This window comes from Eurytemora carolleeae, unplaced genomic scaffold (genome assembly GCF_000591075.1).
Source record: "Eurytemora carolleeae unplaced genomic scaffold, Eaff_2.0 scaffold225, whole genome shotgun sequence".
NCBI lineage: Eukaryota > Metazoa > Arthropoda > Copepoda > Calanoida > Temoridae > Eurytemora > Eurytemora carolleeae.
The window spans coordinates 285,207-309,555 of NW_019396157.1; the positions used below are offsets into that span (position 1 = coordinate 285,207).

Consider the following 24,349-nt stretch of genomic DNA (forward strand, 5'->3'; position numbering starts at 1 on the left):
TGTAAACTATATATACATTATACAACCCCTGATTAACAGTTCAACTTATTATTTAGTTTGTATTCACAAGATACTGCAGGTTCCCTTCAGTTGTAAACTATATATACATTATACAACCCCTGATTAACAGTTCAACTTATTATTTAGTTTGTATTCAATAAGATTCTACAGGTTCCCTTCAGCTGTAAACTATATATACATTATACAACCCCTGATTAACAGTTCAACTTATTATTTAGTTTGTATTCAACAAGATACTGCAGGTTCCCTTCAGTTGTAAACTTCTTTACTTCATTGCCAAATCATTTAATATATAATTAAACCATTATATTCAAGACAGAACCACAAATAAAAATGACAATGTTGTTATATCAGCAAAGTTTCATCATTAAGGTCTCATGCTTTATGGATCACCTTGTACATATATACCTGGATCCGCTCTTCTTTCCTCTCCTCTGATCAATATTGAATCGTCGGATTCTAAATGAAGGGTGCGATCTCTCAGCTCCAGGTAGAATGTCTAGAGATCCGTAGGTTCGGGGCTCTCTGGGGGATAATAACCAGTTCAACCTATATCTTTATTCTTATTTTAATACGGTAAGAACCAAATAACAGCAGTTTTGAAATAATCAGTTATCAGGAATAATCACTAGTTAAATAATTGATCAGACAAGGCTGGTAAGGCTAACGCTGTGAATAAGACATGAAAATCTGTAAGTGAAGGCTCACTTGAAACTACGTGTCCAGTCCCTTTTTTAAAAATCATGATATGTCAGTGACTTGGTTAATGCCTTGGGAAGAGGTTGTCCAGCTCCGTATCAACTGACACGATTGTGTTGATTCCTGATTTATTAATGAACATCCAGAACTCTATTGGATCTATACTCCAGGGCTCAGGTAGGTACAGGTAGGAACTCCTGAACATAAATACTCTCAGGTAGGTACAGGTAGCAACTCCTGAACATAAATACTCTCAGGTAGGTACAGGCAGCAACTCCTGAAAATAAATACTCTCTGACGTTTGTTCAAAATAAAAGTTTAGGATGTTTCCATTAAATGATAATTCGTGGTTAGGAAAGGCTTTTCTACATCATAGTTTTGGATATCTACTTGAAAAAAAAGCAATTGCTAATTCGAGTAAACACTTCAAAAATATTTGTGTTTTCTCAAAGCCAAAAAGCCTAAAAGCCAAAAATCTGATAAAAAACATATGAAACAACTAGTTTGGGAACCCAGCTTTGCCTGCAATCAAAGCTTTCTCTGTAAAAGTCGTTATATTTAACTTTAGAACTGTTAAACCAAGCTAAAAACATTCCCGTTATTATACCGAGTTCTTCAATACAAATTTTAGCCAATTCGAGCACGGGGTTAATGAGTTATGATCGGACATCCAAACAGAGAGTACTACTTTATATATAGTTTTGCCCAGGGTACTTAAAAAGTTATTCCCGCCGTTTACCTGCGGTTGGTCGTAAATTACTATTTTAGCTATTTTTCCATATAAAGTACCCACACAACTTAGAATTTAAGAACCAAACTATGAACATTCCCGTGGTTCTCCCGAGTTCCCAAATCAAAACTTGAGGCAAATCTGTCAAGGGGTTTATAAGCTATGATAGGACATCCAAATCAAACAGAGATTACTACTTTATGCATATGTATATATAGATTTCACTGGAGTTGAATTTTACTAACCTAGACTGGAAACTGTCTAAATTGTAGATTTTCATAGAAACCGGTTTCCCTGGGGACTGTACTCTCAACACAGGGTTTCCTACAATATTAAACCTTTTGTACAACTATAATCTTCGGGGATTTCTGCTCAAGGAACAAGAATCCTTTGATGCATTTTCAACACATTTAGTAGATTTTTTAAAAAATGTTTCCTAGTTTTCCTAGTTTTAGACAATATTATACCAGCGGATTATCATGTAGTACCAATCATTTTGTACCTTTGAAATGGACGCAGATGTTGAGAAACAAGAAAATAATTACTTTAGCATCAAATTTAGTTCGTCACTTATATTGTAGCGAGTTATAGGTTTAGACTTTCCATCATTTAAATTAATATTCTAAACTTTTGATTAATACACACAATTTGTTAGTAAAAGCAATTAAAAGTTAAAAATAGATATAAACAACCTTTCGAATGTCTATCTTTAGACTTGAACCCAAGTAAGTTGGCCGATTATTCAGGTCAAGCCTTCCTTACATTTTAGTACTAAATCAAGTTAACAACAAGGAAATAAATAATTGTCGATAATGAACCAATAATGCATTATGAATAACCCTGTACTTGATTTTCGTAATCGTAATTTTTATCTAACAATATAAATAAGGCTAATCCATCCTGGCTTCTCCAGTCTAACTGCTTCATCCTGGCTTCTCCAGTCTAACTGCTCCATCCTGGCTGCTCCAGTCTAACTGCTCCATTCTGGTTCATTTCCTCTCTTCCCTGCTATCTTCATCTCTATTGACTCAAATAATCTACTACAACTTATGATGTTCCGTTCTCCTGTTTATCCATGTTTCAATAAATCTTTGATGTTACCCCAATATTGTTGCTCAACAATATAAAATATGAAACTAGAACCCCGTTTAAAAAATACTAATCAGACGTAATACTTTTTAAGAAACTATTGTATACTTTATCATTCTTACTCACTTCATCGTGAACTTCATAATAAGCGTGCTGTTACAATATAGCACGTGTGCTATAAAGTTTTGATTGGTTCCCGGATTTTCTCCAAAAATAAATAGAATATTTCCAAAATAATTATTTTGTGAATTGATAATTAGAAATTTAAGTTGATTGAAATGTCGTCTCAAAATTAAATTATATACTGGGATCCTCTTGTGTCTTATTAAAACCAAATATTAGACAATTTTTAATCTTTTCTATACCCGTTATTGGTCTAATAGATTGTTGTTTCGGTACATGTTTGGAGAGATGGCAAGCTGAACCAAGAGAAGAATTTATTGTTTGTATTGCAGCAATCTTAGGACTGACTGAAACCGATCAAGTCAACCCAGCCCGGGTATTTATCAAAAAGTAAAACTGGAAGCCAGTTTTTTTAGGAAAATAACAAAATGTTGTGGATTTTCAATAAAAAATATATTTGAAATTTGTTTTAAAGAAATAACCTAAGTTTAACTTATATTGAATTTCTTTCATTGATATTAAACATTTAATAATAAATATAACCATCTTTTTTACTAAATGTAAAAACTTTCATTTTAATCCTCAAAAATAACCTAAGTCTAGCTATCAGTGATTTTGATTTGAAATAAAAAGTTCAAACACAATTATTTTGTAAACCGTAAAGTTTCTATTTACAGATAGAATGAGAGAGTAGATTCTTTATATTGACATTTAATAGATATATAAAATTAAGGAGAAAGTGGGTCAGCTATAAAGCCAAAGAAAACAATAACATTTTTTCGAATATATTTTTTTCGGCAGGGAGTTCTGAGGCCGACTTTGAAGAATTTGAGCCGCGGTTTAAATTGTATTCAATTTTTCAAGTTTTAAGCAGGCGCTCAATTTAAACCGGTTTTGGGGGAATTTGAGACGCGGCTTAAATTAATTAAATTCGGACACTGTTCTTTTAAAATATGTTTCTACTATAGTTAAATTTAATTAAGCTACATATCGAAGTAAAGTCAAATAAATATTTTTTACTGACAGTGCTTTTTTAGAACAACAAAATTTATGCTTTATGCTTTAGGAATAATTAATCTGGATTAATCTGGATTAATCTGGATTAAATTGGAACATAGTTTCCGATGTGGATCGAGACAGTTATGAAAATATTGAAAAGAAAATCCAGAACATCCCCGAAATTTTCATACTCTCTTTAAGAAAACAGAAGAGAAAAACACTGCAGCATGTCAAGAAAAGAGCGGATATTAAGGTTAGAGTTTGTTTTCGACAGAACACACATATTTTACATTTTTTTCATTATTCAACTTTAAATTTATTTTCGGAGTAATATCAATCTCAAAATTCTTCAATAATAAAACCATATTTTAGAAAACTAAAAAGAGCATTTAAAGGGTTCCATTCTCGATTAACAAGAGTACCTTTTAAACATTTTTTATCAAAAATTTTAATTTGAATATCTTTGTTGCCCCCCATTCCCTTTTATCTCCCCCCACTCCTTAAGTTAAAAAGAAAGTTGACCCCCCTCCTCCCCTTTTATGACTAAATTTTAATATTTAATTCTCATCCATTTTGAAACTGAATATGGGAAAAGGTAAATCAAAACAAAAAACTAGAAACAAAAGAAAATATTTAAAATAAAAAAAGTTTGAAGTTTTGCTTGCATGACTTTTATGACTGATGTCAAGGGGATTAGACATCAGTAAAAGTTAAACATTTTTTACAAACTTCGTTAATGCAGAATTCATGTCAAGATTGCACAGAAATAGTGGGAGGGGAGGAGGTTAAAAAGGCAAAAAAAATATTTTTGTCTTCTAAAAGTTGTATATAAAGTCAATACTACTTCCATAGATATAAAAGTCGATAAAAGTTTAAAAAGATTTACACCATTGTGCATAAACATAAAATTTAAACGACCTGCGCATTTCTACTGCAGGGAACCACATATAATTGATCAAAATAAAGCATTTTTAAACCTAGAAAAATGACAATATTTTTCACATTGTTTTCTCTTTTAAAGGTTTCCAAGGTAAATCTGGCATTGTCATCTTCGCACGGAGGGAAACAGTCCCTTTAAGAGACTAGTTATGCAAATTAAAGGCGCAGGAATCTTGATAACTGATTATATCAAGACACTGGGAGACAGAAGGAGAATATTAAAGATGAAAACATATCAAATCTTGAAGGAGTTGATGTTTCTTGGAGTTAAGCGTATTTTAAACGATGAACTATTGAATCAAATACTGGTTAAAAATGTTGAATAAATTGTAATAATAAATATACATCAGCTTTGGAAAAATCTTTTTTATTTGATTCTGAGGACTACTGTAAAAATGTATACTGTAGGTCAAAGAATTTTCAAAAGTATTGTTAATGGGATTAGTATTTGATTTGATTAGTTTGTTTGTGTTTTAAAACAAAACAACTGCGAAACACATAAAAATGCGAAAAGGCAAAAAAAATTAAAAGATTTCGTCGAAAATTCTATATTAAGAGTGTGTTTTTAAGAGGGGTATATCCGATCTACAACAATACCCTATACAAAACCTATATTTCAGGTTGAACCTTGAAATGTTGCAAGTATCCCTCCGTGCGAAGATGACAATGCCAGATTTACCCTGGAAACCTTTAAAAGATAAATAATGTGAAAAATATCGTAATTTTTCTAGACTTAAAAATGCTTTATTTTGATCAATTCTATGTGGTTTCTGCAGTAGAAATGCGCAGGTAGTTTAAATTTTGAGTTTTCCGGAAGAGAAGTCATAAATATAATCGCAAATAAAGGGATACATACGGCAATCTCTTTTAATCTTGATCAGACAAAGCTTTTAAAGGTACCATTGTGAATTGGACATGACATTTATTATGAATAACGACTACAGTCCCTTGAATTAAAAGGTCACCCTACATCATGTAAACACAGAAGAAATCCTACCGATGTGTTCACCCTATCTAAATTAACAGGAGGCAGGTCGACATATCGAAAACTTCGTTAGCAATAGCTAACACTGATTAATCCTCATTGATTAGACATACTGCTGTTTTCTTCTGATTGGTTAAAACAAATATATTTTTACTCTATAAAGTTTAACCACATTGGTTTACGGAGAAAATAAAAAGTGTTGTGAATTTGAAGCACGCTGTTCCCCGCATGCTCCAACAGTTGACGTTTTTATACATTTAAACATACATTTCTCGTTTTTTTGTTTCGTTTTTTATACTTTTTGTTCGGGGATGAGTTTAAAATGAAAAAGTATAAAATGATAACTCTGCAGAGGAATTCAGTCTTTGCCACAAACTCTGATTTTCGAATTCCTTTATCTTTGGAACCCAATGTCCGACACTTTTAATATTTCAAACTTATATTATTTGATTTAACAGAAGTCATAGTTTAAAATGTCAAATGTGTACGACATTGGAATGCAAAGAATAGGGATAAGAAAATCAGAGTTTGTGAAAAAGACTTAATTCCTTACTCTTACTGAAATATAATCCAAATTGATGAAACCGAACACGTCTAGGCCTGGTTAATCCAAGATGGAAATGAACCTTTTTTTAAACATTCCTGATTCACAACGGAAACTGGGAAAACTAGCTGGATCGTTTTTTAATGAATTTGAACTGCCATGTACCGCCGCACCGCTTCATAGGAATTAAGTCTTTATCACATACTCTGATTTTATAATTCCTATATCGTAAACCCAATGTTGTAAACCTTAGATATTTCAAACTAGGAATTATGTTTGATTAAAAAATCTACGTTTGAAATATCAAAGGCCCACACCAACAGATTTTAAAGATATTAGGATTAAAAAATTCAAGTTTGAAACAAAATATCAATTTCATTTAAATACCCGATGCTAGCCCATTCATTAATCTTTAACTTTGAATTGAATCGATAGAAGGTAGTTGAGCAACGTAGCTCGAATTTATTAAATTCGGTCCCAATAATTTGTAAAGAGAAAATAAACTCAACTCATTTCCTTTATTTTAAAGTTTCCATCTCCAAAGTTAAAATAAACTATTTCTCTACGGTTTCTAGTTTTTAAACTTTCAAAATATTCCACCTGTTGGCAGGGTTGGATTCTGGATATTACTTTTCAAACTCAGTTTTGGGATTTTAGTCTTCCAAGAATTTTTCTGTTATCTCTTTGATACGGTGGTAACAGTAAACTATGAAATAAGCGTTGCATGCCAGGGTTGGATTTAGGATATTAATTTAAAAATCAAATGTTGGAATATAAATACTGAGTTTTAGGATTGTACAAGATGGAATAAGCGTTGCTTGCCAGGATTGGATTTAGGATATTAATTTAAACATCAAATGGTGGAATATAAATACTGTGTTTTTGGATTGTACAAGATGGAATAATTGCATGGCATGCCAGGGTTGGATTTAGGATATTAATTTAAACATCAAATGGTGGAATATAAATACTTTTGTTTTTATTTTATTTCACAAGCTCAAGAAGTTGTCCATAGTGCGTTGGAAACAAAAAAAACTTTATCAGTGTCGTCTTCGTTATAACAGGCTCAATATCACTAATAGCCGGTGTAATAATGATAGAAATGAATCTTTTTTCAATGTTTTAATTATAATGAAACGCACTGTGAACCAGGAGATTCAAAATCGAGCTGTATTTTGCTAATTACTCCTGCGCGTTGCAATCTTAGATTGTAAATGTTCAGTGCTACAAAAAAATAAAGGTAAAGGGTGTCTACAAATTTGATGTATAACTTTCAGAGCTGTTCAGTTATCAGTATACGTAAACCGGAAAAATTTTAGTTTACCAGAGGAAAAAAGGTTAAAGTATATGTATTAAAAAAATCAAATTCAAATTTTATAAATAAATCAAAAATAATGTACCTGTTATTCCTTGTTTGATATTTTGATATTCTTCATGAAAACCAGAATCTCCCTCTGCATGAAGAAGTTGAACGTGCTGTAGAAATCCACCAGCTTGGACACAGGTACGCCCACTCTCATCACCGCCCACCTTCAAATATCAAATTATTGAATTAAAGGAATTGAGTCCTTACCACAAACTCTGATTTTCTAATTCCTGTATCTTTGCATCCCAATGTCGTAAATCTTAGATAGATCAAATAATCTAAGTTTTAAATATATTACCAGTTTGTGAAGACATAGAGATTAGAACATTTGAGTTTGTGGCAAATTCACATTCTTTGGTTTCATTTAATTTTTCACGTGCTAAATATTTCACTTATATCTTATAAAAAATCTAAATTACCATTATACATAAAATAGGATTACTAATAAATGATCGAGTTTGAAAAATGAGCTTATTACTCGTCTTACACTTTGATTTGGTTATCCCTATATCTTTGCAACCAGGTTGTGAAGAGCTTTAATATTTCCATCTTTACTTTTGAACCAGTATTACCATGCAGTCTTAGTTTCAATAATCAAAGTTTTTTATAAAATCAGTTTGCAAAATTATATACAGATTGAAGAATCAGAGTTTGAGATGTGTAATCAGCTTTATTTGTGTTTTAAAATGATAGAATTTAACATTATTTGTACCTGTATATCCCACATAATGTCGTCTTGATGGGAACATCCTCCATAGGCAGGAATATAAAATCTTTTCTTCATTACACTTCTTCTAAATATATTAATACATTGTAATCTAGTTCCATGGTTCAAAGTACAAAGATGCGTTCGGTTTTCTATTTTTGAGTTTAATCGCATTTTGTTCCATAATTCTACGATTTGTAAATAATACGCCTTGCTCAAATAATACTTTAATGCGAAATAAACAATCATGATGTCGACATTTCCATCTTTGCGATATGTACAGAGAACAAAACTGTTATGGCATGGGCACCTTTTTAGATTTTTAAATAAAAATAAATCTAGTGCATTTTTCTTTACCTCCAGTATGCTAAAGATACTACAGCTATTAAAAGAACCAGGATAACAGCAAGACAACCCAAGATAATACCATGAGATGCTCCCAATCTTCCAGGTCCACCTTCACGCATTGGGGAAACCTAACATAGATAAGAATAGAATCCAAACCTAAATCCTAAAAAGACTTGTGGGTCAAGTTCTATGTTTGGGAAAGCCCCCCAAACATCTATGTTTGGGAAACCTAACAATAGATAAGAATAGAATCCAAATCTTAATCCTAAAATGACTTTTAGGTCAAGATCTATGTTTGGGAAAGAGTATGTAATAAAGGTATCAACTTGCAAGTTGCAATACATCTTAATAGTCCCAATTTTCAAGGCCAGCTCTTTTGAACCACTAACTTTAGTCGGATCGGGTGCTGAGAAAGAGGTGAAAAAACAAACAGAAAACGGGTGGCAAAATGTTAAATATAACAATTTTGTTCAGGCAAATAACAAAATGTGACACATATTTTTCTTTTTCAATATTTAAGGGGGGGGGGAGAATCATTTACATACATTTTTATTGGAAGTCAAGAAATGTAATAATCTCAAAGTACTAGGGCCTAAAATACTTCAGTGAGCGCCAAACGACCTCCCCACCTCCCTGCCTGTCAAAGGTTAAAGGGATGTGGTGCAAAATTTGAAAGCAGTATATCGAAAATTTGATAATGATGGTAGTTTATGAAAGTTCATTACAAGTTAAAAGCAAAAAGTTACGAAAGGAGTCTTTTCATTACGTTAATTTGGGTAACATTTAAAACCCGAAATGAAAAAAAGCAATACTTTTCCTAACCCTGCCGAAAATGATCTCTCCCTTAAAAATTTATAACAAAAAGTATTTTTTTACCTGAACCCTGTTACAGTCCCTGCCTGGAATAACATGAAGGATTTCACTTGTATCTCCAGGATACTGTAGATTTTCACGGTACAAGGATTGCGTGTACCCTTGTACATAAACAGAGTACTCTTGCCCTACTGTACAACATCATTCAGATATTTGAATATAAAAGCGGGAACTATAAAATTGTGAAATCGGAACAATTTTACACTTGATTCCACTGCAAATAGAACGCACAAATAAAACAGTATTTTGCCAATTACTTAAAAAAAAAACAGAATTAAACGCGTAGCATTTCAAAAATGTACAAGGAGATGTGACACTATAAAGTCGAGGCTGTCTAAATATTTGATGATTAACTTTCAGGGTTTAATGATTAAACTGTCACACAACACAACCATTTCGCACTGTATACATACTACACAGACTCATTTTACTTTAGAAGTGAAATTGCAATCTACCTGTAAATCAACATCAATTAAGATTGCATATAAGAGTTTTGTTTTTGCCACAAACTCTGATTTTTTAATCCCTGTATCTCTGCAACCTGATGATGTACACCTTTGGTATTTCACACTTACATTTTTTGATGTAACATCATTCATAGTTTGAAATATTAAAGGTCTACGACATTGGGTTGCGATGAAATTAGGAATAGAAAATCAGAGGTTGTGGCAAAAACTCAATTCCTTTGTCTTCCTTTTCCACGTTTTTATTGTTCCTACTATAAACCCAAAAAATTTTTTAAAACATTTTAACGTTTCAGCCCCCCGAAATCTTCCGTATAATGTAATTTTCTTTCACTTAACTTTCTTACAATGGTATGTATTCGCGCTGTCATGTTTTTAGGGAAAATAAACTCAAGTTAATTAGAATAGAAGGGAAACTAACAGAGTTATGTGTAAAACCGATTTTTGAATTCAAGTGATGTCGCACAAAATTGACCTTCACCTTCTGTTTAGTTGAGTGTGTTTCTCAACAACAAAAATCCGCAGATTAATTTTAAACAAAATTTCAATTGAATATTTAGATAAAAAAACAATAATAATTCCATCATTTTTTTCAGATAAAGGTTTAAAGTTTACTGTCGTGAATCATACATGCCCCTCTTTAAATAAAGTGTTACTTAAAATTACCTCTACGGTTCCTTAACTTTATAGTTTTTTTCCAAGCAAAGTAATGAGAGATTAGAGCTTAATGCGACTGTAAAGGAAAAATGAATGGGTATAGGCTGAAAGCTAATCGCTTTAGTTCTTAATCGCGACCCATGAAAGTTATATCTGATGTTCCTGCCTCGGGAAATTGATATAAAACTGTGTCAAAGGAATTGAGTCTTAGCCACAATCTCGAGATTTTCATAGCACTTTATCTTTGGAACCAAATATTGCATACCTTAAATATTTCAAACTATGAATTCTGTTAGATCAAGTAATCTGAGTTTGAAATATCAAAGATTTACAACATCTAGTTCTAAAGATATTGTGGTTTAAATATTTGATTTTTTTCCAAAGACTCAATTCTTTTATACGCCTGCACTGTAAGCGTAATTTCCAGTTACCCTCCATGCCAATATAGCAATGTCCGAATCACAACGGTACCCTTTAAGCTTTGTCTGATCAAATATGAATTAGATATCAATGTTAATAATGGTTTCTCTGCAAAAGTGATTTGTGCATTTCTACTGCAGGTAATAATAGAGGAATTATACGACTTAATTTAAAATCTTATATTTATCAGACAAAGGTTTCAAGGGTATCGTTGTTAATCGGACATAGACATCTTTGTATGAAGGGTCACTTGAAATTACGCGTACAATATTGATGAAATACTATTTAAAAAAATTGTAAATTGGGGAATTGTTTTCTAGTTTTCAGATCTGATATTTTCCTGTTAGGTTCACGAGAAGAATTCTCTCTGGGGGGGATCCTGAAGGTACAGGTGGGACGATTATCTCTCTTTTTCTCCAGGACTCTTCGTCCTTTCTCCGGTAGTAAACACGGTACCTAGAAAAGGGACTGTTAGCAAGATTGAAGATTTTCTCTCATCTGTTTTTAAGTTTTTAAGTTTTTTACAGTCTTGCCTTAAACATATTCAATTTTTCTTGATTTAAAGGAACTGACTGGCAATGTATGGTAGTTGAACTGAAAATGTAGTAATGTGGAGAAATTTTTTTTGGATTCTTTAAGACCTATGAGACGATTTTACGGTTTGGATTTGTTTAGCAAAAGTGCAAATAAATTCAATCGTTAAAATCCTCAAAGATTGTTCATTTTTGAGGGATAATTTTGAGAATCGGTTTTTAAAAAATCCTTCTATAACGACGCCGAACAATGTAGTAAAAATTATTTGTTTAGGAGCAGGTTCAAAAATTAATTATTAACTATTATTGTCGAAAACAAGTAATTTATTCAGTTATTATTATTCTGTAATGTCTGTTCTGAACGTCGACTTTATCCTCAAACTCAGTAATTATACATCATTAAAACGTTTTCTATGTCTGAAATGATTCCTAAAAATTTCTCCACAATACTAGTTAATACATGCTCAATTCAACTACCATACATTGCCGGTCACTCCCTTTAATGTTTCTCTAAAAATGAAGTACTAGAAACCTAAAGCAATTTAAAGAAATCTTATGAATAATGAATTTAAAAAATCAAATGCTTTTAATAAGTCCAATATTGTACAAATGAGAATATTGAGATTGAGAATTTATGATTGAATTCTCTGGAAGTTTCATCTGACAATAAAATTACAATGCCCATCTAATAAAGAAACCACGGGGCACCTGAATTTGTTCTACTAAGGGACTGTGGAGTGTAGACCCTCCATTTATATAGAAGGCATGTCTGATCAATTTCGGTTTTAAACTTTCTGTGCTCATTTTCCAGGTTAAAAAATAAGGATATTATTATCTACATCATACTTTTGAATCAGGCATGCCACTTAACAAATGTTTTGAATCAGGCATGCCTCTTTAACAAATGTTTTGAACCAGGCATGCCACTTGACAAATGTTTTGAATCAGGCGTACCACTTTACAAATTTTTTAAATCAGGCATGCCACTTGACAAATGTGTTAAATCAGGCATGCCTCTTTAACAAATGTTTTGAACCAGGCATGCCACTTGACAAATCTTTTGAATCAGGCGTGCCAATTGACAAATGTTTTGAACCGGGCATGCCATTTGACAAGTGTTTTGAATCAGGCATGCCTCTTTAACAAATGTTTTGAACCAGGCATGCCACTTGACAAATGTTTTGAATCAGGCATGCCACTTTAAAAATGCTTTGAATCAGGCATGCCTCTTTAACAAATGTTTTGAACCAGGCATGCCACTTGACAAATGTTTTGAATCAGGCATGACACTTTAAAAATGCTTTGAATCAGGCATGCCTCTTTAACAAATGTTTTAAATCAGGCATAACAGCTATGAGATTTGCGACCAAAAAGTGTTTAAGGTTCAGATTCACTTCTTTCAGTTATATAATCTGAAGACTGTAAGTGTTGTAAATTAAACGGGTTCAAAGAAATCCCTATTCTCATTCTTTTCAATAAAAAGGAAATCTTAAAGTCTGAAAGAACATTTTCAATTTTAAATAGATCTTTTAACAGTTCGTTTTCACCAGATTTAGACCAGGCCAAACAAGAAGCTGTTGAAGAAAGATCAACTTTCTAATCACAATAGAATAATATAGGTTTAAGGGACTGTACACCCAATTTCAAGTGACCGCTCATTAAAAAAAAGGGAATGTCCGATATGGTCGTTTTTCTCTTTAACAGAAAAACATTATTGAACCACGTACAACCGGTGTACATTTAAATATTCGAGCTGGGCCAACCTTTGCAGTCCTAGTTTGGACTGTACCGCCAATTTACAATTACTAACGCGGCAGACCTGTGGTGGAACTTTAGAAATTTGTCAACAAAAATGAACGATATTTCATTCATCCTTGACCGAGACAAAGGCAAAAAAGGTACTGTTGTGAATCGCTATGTCACTCTTTAAACGCACAAACGTCTTCAGTGGGCAAGAAAGGTTCAAATCTGAGAATTCTATAATAATAGGAGACATATATGTCAATTCAAGTTATATAAGAAGAATCTAATATGAACTTCTTAAAAACCTTTTACTGCATCTTACAGTTTTATTTTACATTTCTTTGACTGTTTATAAAAATTTGTTTCAGATTTAAAAAACTTTAAATCTTCCTAGGATGTATTTTATAACAGTAAATACATAACTAAACCTGCTCTTTTCACTTAATAAAAAAGTTGAATAAAAGATGGAAATTTTAAATGTTTTAAATCATAACACCTCTTATTAAAAAACTATTGAGTTAAACAAAAATTTTAATTTCTATTATGTAACTGGATACTCTTATACTCAAATTTTTTAATCCCTTTGTGTTTGCAACCTGATAGTGTAATTCTTAGATATTTCAAGCTTAGATTTATTGATATAAGGTCACAAAAAGGTACCAGTAATGTAGCATAAATTTTTAGTTCAATGCGATTTGCACAGTAAATGTCATATTATCGATATTTGTTTTTATTTATGCATTCACTTGTTTGTTGTTTAACCCTATACAAGCTGGGTGGTCTGAATCTGGACTTAAAAGTTAGCAGAATTAGTTGAATCTATGTATAGCCTGGGGTGGGGGGCATCCCACACCCCCTCTAGAAAAAGGCCATTATAGAGAATAGGTTTAGGGTTGTAATGCATGTTCATAGCAAACAAATTTCAAGACCAGCTCATTGAAGAAAAAAATGTGAAAAATATTTTTTTTTCAAACAAAGATTTTTTTTACATAGACCGGACTTTTTACCGCCCTGTACCATACCTTATGCATAAAAAAAAATTGACAAAAAATCCGTTGAATTCTTATTTATTTACAGTCAAATACTTTCACGGTGATAGTGCTAGGCCAAAAAATCTAGAGGGGGGCGTTTGACAACTGTTTAGGAGTAAAAAAGTGATTGCAAGAAACATATCCTTCCTTCAACCCTTTCATCGTTATATATTTTTAAGAATTGATATTTTATATTTCAGAATTGATATTTTATATTTTAGAATTGGTGTTATGAGGATCGAGCACAATGACTGAATGTCTGAAACTATTTTCTTATATTCAGGAAGAAATTATAAAAAAAAATTTTACGGCTACATAAATTTTAAAACGTTTCAATAAAATTTTCAGAATCTTCCATCAATTGCAGGGAAAAAATATTTGATCCTAGGGAAATAAAGTAAGTAAGTAAAACGGAAGTTGTACTTATTAGTTTGTTTAATGAGCTTATCGATACAATAACGCTCTTTGCTCATTTATCTATTGTTTTATTAAATAGGTTATATCTGGACATTTATATATATGTTAGCTATGACTGGCCAAACGGCTTGACCAAATTGGCTGAAACTTTTTAAGGTAACCCCGGGGTAACATAGACTAAAGAATTTTTTTAAGGTAACCCCGGGGTAACATAGGCTAAAGAATTTTTTTAGTTTAAGTGCTTTAAAAAATCCACGGTCAACGCCGGCAAATTTAGCTATTTTTTTCAATCTAAAAAGAATAAAGATTTATAGTTTCACCTTTTTTTACTTTTTTCATCCCTTTCACCTCTCTTACCAAAAAATACAATGTGTGAAAAGAAAAAAGTGTATAATTAGGGGAATATGAAATACTATCTCCCCCCTCCACTTGAAATCTATACGTTTACCCCATATATAGAAACAAAATGAATGGAAGAATGTATATCTACCTAAATTAAAAACATAATGTTTTCAAGCAAAAATCATTTTTTTATAAAGGAACTGAGTTCTTGCCACAAAGTCAAATTGTGTAACCTCTTTATCTTTGCAACCTGATGGTGTAAATCTTTGATATTTTAAACTTAAACTATTTGATCTGACATAACTTATAGTTTGAAATATCAAAGGTCTACGATACATTTGTGACAAATTTCAGCATTTGTAGCAAGTACTCAGTTCCTTTCTAATATTGTAATACAAAAGGTTTTGTGAGCACAATTTCAAGTGACCCTCCATACAAAGATGGCAATGTCGGATTCACAACAGTAACTGTAAAGCCTAAGCTTAAACAATAATGTGGAAGATATGGTTGTTTTTAAGGTATAATAAACGTTTTTAATTCTGATAATTCCTCAATGTGTCCTGCAGTAAAAATGTGAGATTACAAACATTGATATACAATTCTTACTTGACCAGATAACGATTTGAATGATACCGTTGTAAATCGGACATTGCCATCTTTGCATGAAAATTGTACTTACAATTAAAATTGTACCTAAAGTCCCTGTAACTGTGACGTATTATGACAACTAAGAAACTGGTAATATCGCGAACAAAACAAAATGATTCTTCCTGTCTTGTCAAGCAAACCCGATCTTTTTTTCAAACTTTGATATTGTGTTGATAAAACTAGTTCTTAGCAGTACCCAAAATCGTTTTCCAAAAAAATGTTCCAAAGATTTTATTTGAACTCTTCAAAAAAGCGTATTTCTTTAAATTTAATTCGTTTATCAAAACATAATAATTTTTTTAAACATCCCTGCTTCAATCTTAAAAGGGTTTAATTTGTGTTTGAAAATGTTAACACTGATAGAATTCGGATTTGAATTTAAATATACAGAATTTCCTTAAGTTTCGAGATTGAAATATATTCCTATTCTATCCTTTAGATTGTAGAATAAATCCCAGAATAGTTTAGCCTCCTGCTACTTGTTAGAACACTCATTTAAACTTTATCCAAGAAGCTTTAAACTTAGAATTCATAAAAACCTTTTAAATCAGAGTTTGAAGTTGAAGAAACTATTATTCAGGTCAATTCAATTTTCTTTATTCTATTCTTTACTCATATTCAAATAAAAACTGATACTTTGTCTATGGTTCATAGTTTTCTTTAATCCCATATCTCTCATCCAAACTAAATGAATCCTACACGAATCTTGTCTTAAAATACTCGCAGTCTTGTCCTGTGAATGCAGTACTTAAAATATTTTGCAAAATTTATAATTGATTTTGTTTCCTGGAAGAACCCTCATAAAACTAAATTTTGTCCTGACAAAGTGATGTGCTTGTTGTATTGTGTTCTGACAAAGTGATGAGCTTGTTGTATTGTGTCCTGACAAAGTGATGTGCTTGTTGTATTGTGTCCTGACAAAGTGATGTGCTTGTTGTATTGTGTTCTGACAAAGTGATGTGCTTGTTGTATTGTGTTCTGACATGTTTTATTCTTTACTTATTTGTTCCCTCTTGTCCTAATAAAACTTTATCCTTAATCATCTATTCTTGTCCTAATAAAACTTTATCCTTAATCATCTATTNAGTAAACTTTGTTCTACCTGTTATTGTTCTAAGGAAACTATGTTCTACCTATTATTGTCCTAATAAATCTATGAGGCTCTGTTCTTGTCCTAAAAAAACGATTTCCTACGATTATTCTTGTTCTTTTAAAACTATGTCCTACTTATTCTTGTCCTAATAAAACTATAATACTACCTATTATTGTCCTAAGTAAACTAGGTTTTACCTATTCTTGACTTACATAAACTATGTGTTACCTATAATTGTCCTAAGTAAACTATGTTCTACCTATTATTGTCTTAAGTAAACTATGTTCTACCTATTATTGTCCTTAGTAAACTATGTTCATTCTATTATTGTCCTAAGTAAACTATGTCCTACCTATTATTGTCTTAAGTAAACTATGTTCTACCTATTATTGTCCTAAGTAAACTATGACCTACATATTATTGTCCTAAGTAAACTATGACCTACATATTATTGTCTTAAGTAAACTATGTTCTACCTATTCTTGTCCTAATAAAACTAAAGTCATATTATTGTCTTAAGTAAACTATGTTCTACCTATTCTTGTCCTAATAAAACTAAAGTCCTACCTATTATATTGTCCTATTTTATGTCCTACCTGAATGGTTTCTGACGAATTTCCCTCATTTCTTGAATTGAAAGCTTTCACGAACACATGGTATTTCCTGTACGCATCTACAGACAAAAATACGCATATAGCGATAAAAAATACGCATTTAAGAATAAAATAAATACGCATTTAGGGATAAAATAAATCTGTATCTATAGATAAAAATACGCATCTACCGATAAATAAATACGCATCTCGGTATACAACAAATTAAATCATTATTTTATGAAAATTTGCAATCTTAGCGCGTAAACCTTTAATATATCCGATTTAAATTATTTGATCTAACAGAATTCAAAATTCAAAATATCTAGGCTCTAAACCATCAGCTTGCAAAGATATAGGAATTATAAAATTAGATTCTTTGAGAAAGACTCCAAGTTCCCCGATCAAAATTTGAGGCACTTCGGTCCAGAGGTTCATGGGCCATGATCGCACATCAAACAAACAGAAATACAAACAGAGATTGCTATGCCAAGAAAACTAATTTATGTACAATTAAGAATAAAAAACTCCTCTGTCGCTTTATTAATTGATCCACCCCCAAAGTAGGAGTTTTTAACATCGAATTTGCGCTCAAACTCAGGATTTACAGATCTTTAAAAAGTTTAATACGTCTCAAATGAATCCGAAAGAAGTTTTCCACAACACTGCATACTCAGTTAAACTACATTACATAGCCGGTCACTCCCTTTAAGCTATTAAACTGTAAACTATATTTAAGAGGAAGAGTTTCAGGTCATCTTTACAGTCTCATCCATTATGTATACCCCTGTACATCTTATGACAGATGACCATGGAAGAAAGAAGAATGGAGAATATTAAACAGACTGTGTACTTGATGCCTGTATCCAATATATATATATATATATATATGTTATATTTATAATATATAATATATATTATATATTCAATATAGGACATTATTGATACAGTGTACACCAGCTGTACACTGTATATTCAATATTCTACATGGTGTACCAAAAAAGATTAAACTTTAAAAAAAGGCCTTCTCTTAAATTTTCCGTAAGTGTAAAGAAAAAATGTTGTATATTGATGTTTCCAAGATGCGACATAAACTTTTTATCAATTTTGAAATTTAAAATGAAATAATTGAAAATAGGGCGATAATATATAATGCAAATGGTCGTAAAGGAATTGAGTCTTTTCCACAAACTTAAATGTTCTTATCCTTATATCTTTGCAACCTAGAGGTGTAAACCTTTGATATTTCAAACTTGAAATATTTAATCAAACAGAACAGAAGTCATAGTTTGGAAAATCTAAGGTCTGCGCGACATTGGGTTGCAAAGATATAGAGATTTAAAATACAAAGAATTATTTTCTTTATACAACATTTTCACATGATTTTTCTTGTAAATCTTGAATGATAAAAAGTTACCTAGTCCTTCTATCTCCCCAGTCACAATATCAGCACTCGAGTTGATCGTCTTCACATTTGTAAATTGTTCTGCGGCATAGAACAGTCTGTAACCGGATATATTTCCGTTTGGTGCTTCCGGTTTATTCCATTGCATAATCAGCCCGCTGTTGGTGATCGTGATGATTGTTAAGTTGACAGGGCTTGAAGGAACTATAAAATACAAAAAACATATATCTAACAACTATGAAAAAAATGGAATTTCATGTTTTCATTTTCGTTTTCTGTATTTTAAGAATATCAAGGTTTTTTTTGAAGTTGTTCTTAATTTCTTCGCACAAAGCTTGAAACGTAAAGCACAAGAAAGTCCAATCCTAGTGTTTATTTACTTTATAGTGTTGAGCATAATACAAAGTAAGAACGGAAATACACACTCATTAGTAACCCGCATATAATACAACATAGTGCTGGATCAATTCATGTACTTTTGTTTCGTTTATAAATATATATTTTGAGACATAGCTATACTACTATACTATACAATACATGTTTTACCGGCTCAGATCATGTAATTTTTAAAGTGGGGTGATGGAGTCGAGAAACAATACATCCAAAGCTGATTACTTTTGAATGAACGGATTTGGTTTAATCATGGGCAGATGAACCAAAATCTTTTCGGCCGAACGTTGGTTGTTGGCCAGTTCACGTTTGAGAAAAGACACTAGCTCCTTCCGTCAAAAATTAAAACTCAAGCTAAGATTGGTAGAATAGAATCTAACTCTAGCCCAGATTGGTAGAATAGAATCTAACTCAGATTGGTAGGGTGGAATCTAACTCTAACTCAGATTGGTAGGGTGGAATCTAAGTCTAGCTCAGATTGGTAGGGTGGAATCTAACTCTAACTGGGTGGAATCTAACTCTAGCTCAGATTGGTAGGGTGGAATCTAACTCTAACTCAGATTGGTAGGGTGGAATCTAAGTCTAGCTCAGATTGGTAGGGTGGAATCTAACTCTAGCTCAGATTGGTAGGGTGGAATCTAACTCTAGCTCAGATTGGTAGGGTGGAATCTAACTCTAACTCAGATTGGTAGGGTGGAATCTAACTCTAGCTCAGATATGAAATCTAAGAATAGTCAAAACAAGAGATATCCTACATAAGGATTTAAAACCCATTCACTCTGTCTGTTATTAAATAAATCTGCATCCGTTAAACGTGAGAACGGCTGAATTAATTTAAACAAACTTTTTTGTGGAACCTTACATGATCCCTCAAGAGGTTTATAATGGCCTGAACTAAAAAAAATTGCCTTAACAAATTTCGATTTTTCAAAATCCACGGAAAAAAATGATTAATCCTGGAAATTTTGTTATGTAATTGTTTTATTACTGAAGAAGATAAAATGCCGCAGAAAGAGCAAGAGTTAAAAGTGTTTTAAAAAATGGTCTAGAATGGCCTGTAACTGAAACCATTATCTGATCAATAATGGGGTATATATACTGTCGTTTTTCTTGTTCGAAAAATGTTAAAATCTGATTATTGCTTTAAGTTTTTCTTCAGTAGAAATGAGTCATTTTTGTAGAGCAGAATGACAAACATTAATATTGAATTCATACTTGACCAGACCAAACTTCTAAGGGTACAGTTGTAAATCGGACCATCTTTGCATAGAGGATCACTTAAAATTTGGTTTTTATCGATTCAACCTTAGACGTTGGTTACCTCTTGGTGCTAAGGGTAGACAACTTTCCCCGAATTAAGGTGTAACAATTCAAAATATAAGTTTGCACAGTCGATATTGAGTTCTGCTGCCGCACGTGGATTTAACGGTTCTGCCAATATTCAAGAAAACTGTTCTATCAAACATCATTTTTTAGCCTTTGTCTTATATACTTTTTTGTTGGCGTATGCATTTTGAATAAAAAGTTTTTAAAAATCAAATCCGTAAGTTTAAAGGTTTTTTAATTATAGACCATAACGCGTATGATTTTAAATAGCTAGAAGAAATCGAAGAACTCTGGTTAGTCCGGTGTGGCCGAAGCATAAGATATGCTATCCCATACAAAAGCTTCAGAAGTTTTATAATTCTCGATTTCTAAGTTATTTTGGAATGTTTGATTGACATATTTGGTTGGTTTCACTGAAACTTATGATTGGAACTTGAAATAGATCTATTAAAAAGATTACTTACTCAAACACCTTTCAAATAAATGCATTTCTGCTTCATTTTCAAAAAAAGACTGTCAAGTAAACGCAACATTTCGCTGGATTTTATTTAAATTTCCCCCCCTTGGACAATTTTAACACTATGGAAGTCAGCGGTTTTATTTTTACTCCTACCATAACCATAACCATATTCAGGGTCTTGGACCTGATATGCAGAGTATGTCCGTTTAATAGAGCATAAAATATAATATTTTATTTTATTAAATTGCATTCAAATTTAAGGTTTCAATACTTTAACTTAAAAAAGTTCTAAGTTTGAATCGTGTGCATTAGACAGATCAAATTCTTAAAAAATAGTTGAAAGACAAGCAATTTTTCATGGTCTCCAACTTTTAAAGATATTTTACTATTAACTGAACAAATTTTATGCTCTCAGGGGTTCTTTTTTAATGTTTACGTTCCAAAAATATTCGTTCCGTTTTTTAAATTAACGATTGTCAATAAATTATACTATTTTGACGTTGTGGTCGTTATAACGATGGTTAATTGTTTACAATATTTGTTAGTTAACGATATTGTTAATTGTGACGATAATTAAGAATAAAAGGTCTTTTTCCATCCAAAAATTATTTGTTCCTGTTCGTTAAATTCCAGTTCCTAATTCGTTAATCTATGATAGTTCCAGTTCCTTATTCGTTAATCTATGATAGTTCCAGTTCTGCGTTCGTTAATATCTTCAAATGATGTGTATAGTTAATGGGAATTACCGTTTGTTAATTGAAAGCAAGACCGTTCCCCTGTTAATGATGTCTAGTCCTACTCACATCTATCAACTGTTTTTATTTACCAATCCTACTTTTAATACAGTACAGTGTACAAAACAAACATTTAAACTCTGTTCGACCCCATATTCTGGTTTAGCTGCAGTTAAGTCGGGTTGCACTATATTATCCCTGGAAGGAACTGATTTATTTTATGTACTGTTCCGTTTTGAATTATATAGTTTATATGCTTATATATATATATATATAGATGGTTTTAGCTGCTTTTAAGTCGGCTTAACGGGAGGTTACAGTTTGAATAGGTCTATTGTTAGCCAAATTATACAATAAATTTAAAAACTCAACCTTAGTTTTATTTTTAAATCGATTTTTTACAGAATTTGAATCTAAGTAAGCTGACATGTTCTGCTGATGTCGTTTCTTTAATTTAGGATTGTATATCGTTGGTTATTTCGTTTAAGATCTTTAAAGTTGGATCCAAAATCAAAATAGAAAATTATTTGACAAGACATAAAGAAGAAAAATTACCTCCTTCATCAGTAGTTACTGTTACACTGGCAGGGGGACCAAGCCCTTCAGGATTCATAACCTAGATTAAAGTGTTTGCGAAAAATTAAAGGGGTATAGGCTGATATCGATAAAACTCTATATCGATCGGTACTGATTTTCCTAGTATGTGTTACGTATAAAATTATAAGGAGAAAAAGATTAAACACGTCTTTAATCTAAGAGCGTAGGAGTAGGACCCACACAAAGCCATGGAGTTGCATTATCCACTCGGATCGTAAATAATTAAGTAGACCTTAGATATTTCAAACTATGAATTATGTAATATAAAATAATGTAAGTTTGAAATATCAAATATTTGCGACATTGAATTCTAAAGATATAGGGATATTGGGATTATGAATTTAGAGTTTGTGGCAAAGACTCAATTCCTTTAAAACTATTTTACAATCTCTTTTAACATCTAATTTTGGAGTAAATTTTGCACCACTACACCTGATGCAAATAATTGGTAACTGATCATTCTTCATTATTCAATAAATTCAAACTTTAAATCAGTATATTTGAACAGTTTATTTAAAAAGGTTGGTATCTCCCTAACCTCACGCAGACCCACTATCCAAAAATATAATGTTCGATGTCTCCACGTCAAACTAAAGTAAATTTGGCGCAAAATTAAAATGTTTTTTGATTTAAATCTAATATAATTTCTCTGTATAAAATGAGAATAAAAAGTTTTGAATTTCTAATAGTTTCCAATTTCTAAAAAAAGTTGTTATCAATTTCTAATATGTAACCGAATAAATGAATTGGGTCTTTGTCACAAACTCAATTTTTCGAATACGCTATTTCTTTGCAACCCTTATTGTAAACCTTTAAAAATTTAAAATTATCTAACAAAATTGATAGTTTAAAATATCTAAGGTCTACAACATTGGGTTATAGGAATTTTAAAATCAGAGTGAATTAATTGGAAATGCATAATTCCTTTGTTTTTCTTAGATTTGTGCAATCAAAACTTAAGGAGCTTCAAGGTCCAAAAGTCGTACCAGCAATATCGCATAAATTTGGCTCTCCCCTAGTTCAATGTGTTTAAAGTGTGGTTAGCTATCTATGTATACCTGTAGAGATATAAGATAGAACGTGAAGGCCTTTAGTCCTGTCAACCTGTACTCCAGAAGACCAGGATCCTATATATTCCATAATCAATTAAATATCAATGTTAATAATTCTAAAAACTGATTATTTTCAATTGTGGTTTATCAGCAAAAGTGACTTGCGCATTTTTACTGCAGGAAAACAGAATTATCAGAATTAAACGCGTTTTGCCTAGAATGAACGACAATATCTTCCACATTATTAATCAGATAAAGTTTTTTGAATTCACCGTTGCAATCTTTGCATGAATTTTTAATTATAACTACGCTTAAAGTCTCTATGACTTTCTCACGATTTCCATCCCCCCTTGTGGTTTTTCTAAATAACTTGGGTAGGACTCTGGAGGACAGTCAAACGGCGGGTCGGTGTTAAAAAATAATAAGAAATGGTTAATAACTTTTTTATTAATTAAGTTACACAAAATTTATATATTTAAAAAGCCCTTGGAAAAATGACTGTAATGTAATTTTAATATCTGTCATAAGAAAAAAAAACTATTTTAGAAAATTGTTCCCACATACTTTTTGAACTTTATTATATTCTTCCTCGCACCCTAACCATTAAAGATAGAGGTCTCAATGTTTTAATAAGCAGGCTTTGACAAGTTTTACTAGAGACATGATATTAGACAAAAATATCCCAATCGGGGGACAGGGTTAACAAATAGATAAAAAGTACTAAAGTACAAGCTCGGGAATGCATTCCTCCCCCGCCCTAATTAGATTAATTCTGATGGATTGTTACAATAAATGTACATTGAGAGTACGGACTATAATTCATCCTCAACCACAAATAAGGCTATTTCTGACCGAATTGAGGGAAAATACGCTTCTCTTTTTTGAACAAGCTGTCATACTCATAATGTAAAGAATGATCGGCAACAGATTTGTATACGCAAATTGGTCTAATAAAGATGTCAGAATTTGCTTTCTATAAATAAAAAATTATTAAGAAATTTGTTTTTAAAAATGCATAAACT

General features: G+C 31.7%; 1 protein-coding gene across 1 annotated transcript in view; it reads right to left on the reverse strand.

Moving 5' to 3' along the window:
- Positions 1-410: 410 nt before the first annotated feature.
- LOC111696695 (neural cell adhesion molecule L1) overlaps positions 411-24,349 on the reverse strand; it is a 59,267-nt gene continuing 35,328 nt past the window's right edge. The window contains exons 12-23 of the mRNA XM_023466395.1: positions 23,334-23,402; positions 22,234-22,294; positions 18,781-18,972; positions 17,338-17,443; positions 11,304-11,419; positions 9,426-9,550; positions 8,559-8,677; positions 8,208-8,289; positions 7,530-7,659; positions 1,696-1,774; positions 792-917; positions 411-546 (exon numbers count right to left, since the gene is read on the reverse strand). Coding sequence (XP_023322163.1) covers positions 411-546; positions 792-917; positions 1,696-1,774; positions 7,530-7,659; positions 8,208-8,289; positions 8,559-8,677; positions 9,426-9,550; positions 11,304-11,419; positions 17,338-17,443; positions 18,781-18,972; positions 22,234-22,294; positions 23,334-23,402 — 1,341 coding nt within the window. The remainder of the gene's footprint in view (positions 547-791; positions 918-1,695; positions 1,775-7,529; positions 7,660-8,207; positions 8,290-8,558; positions 8,678-9,425; positions 9,551-11,303; positions 11,420-17,337; positions 17,444-18,780; positions 18,973-22,233; positions 22,295-23,333; positions 23,403-24,349) is intronic.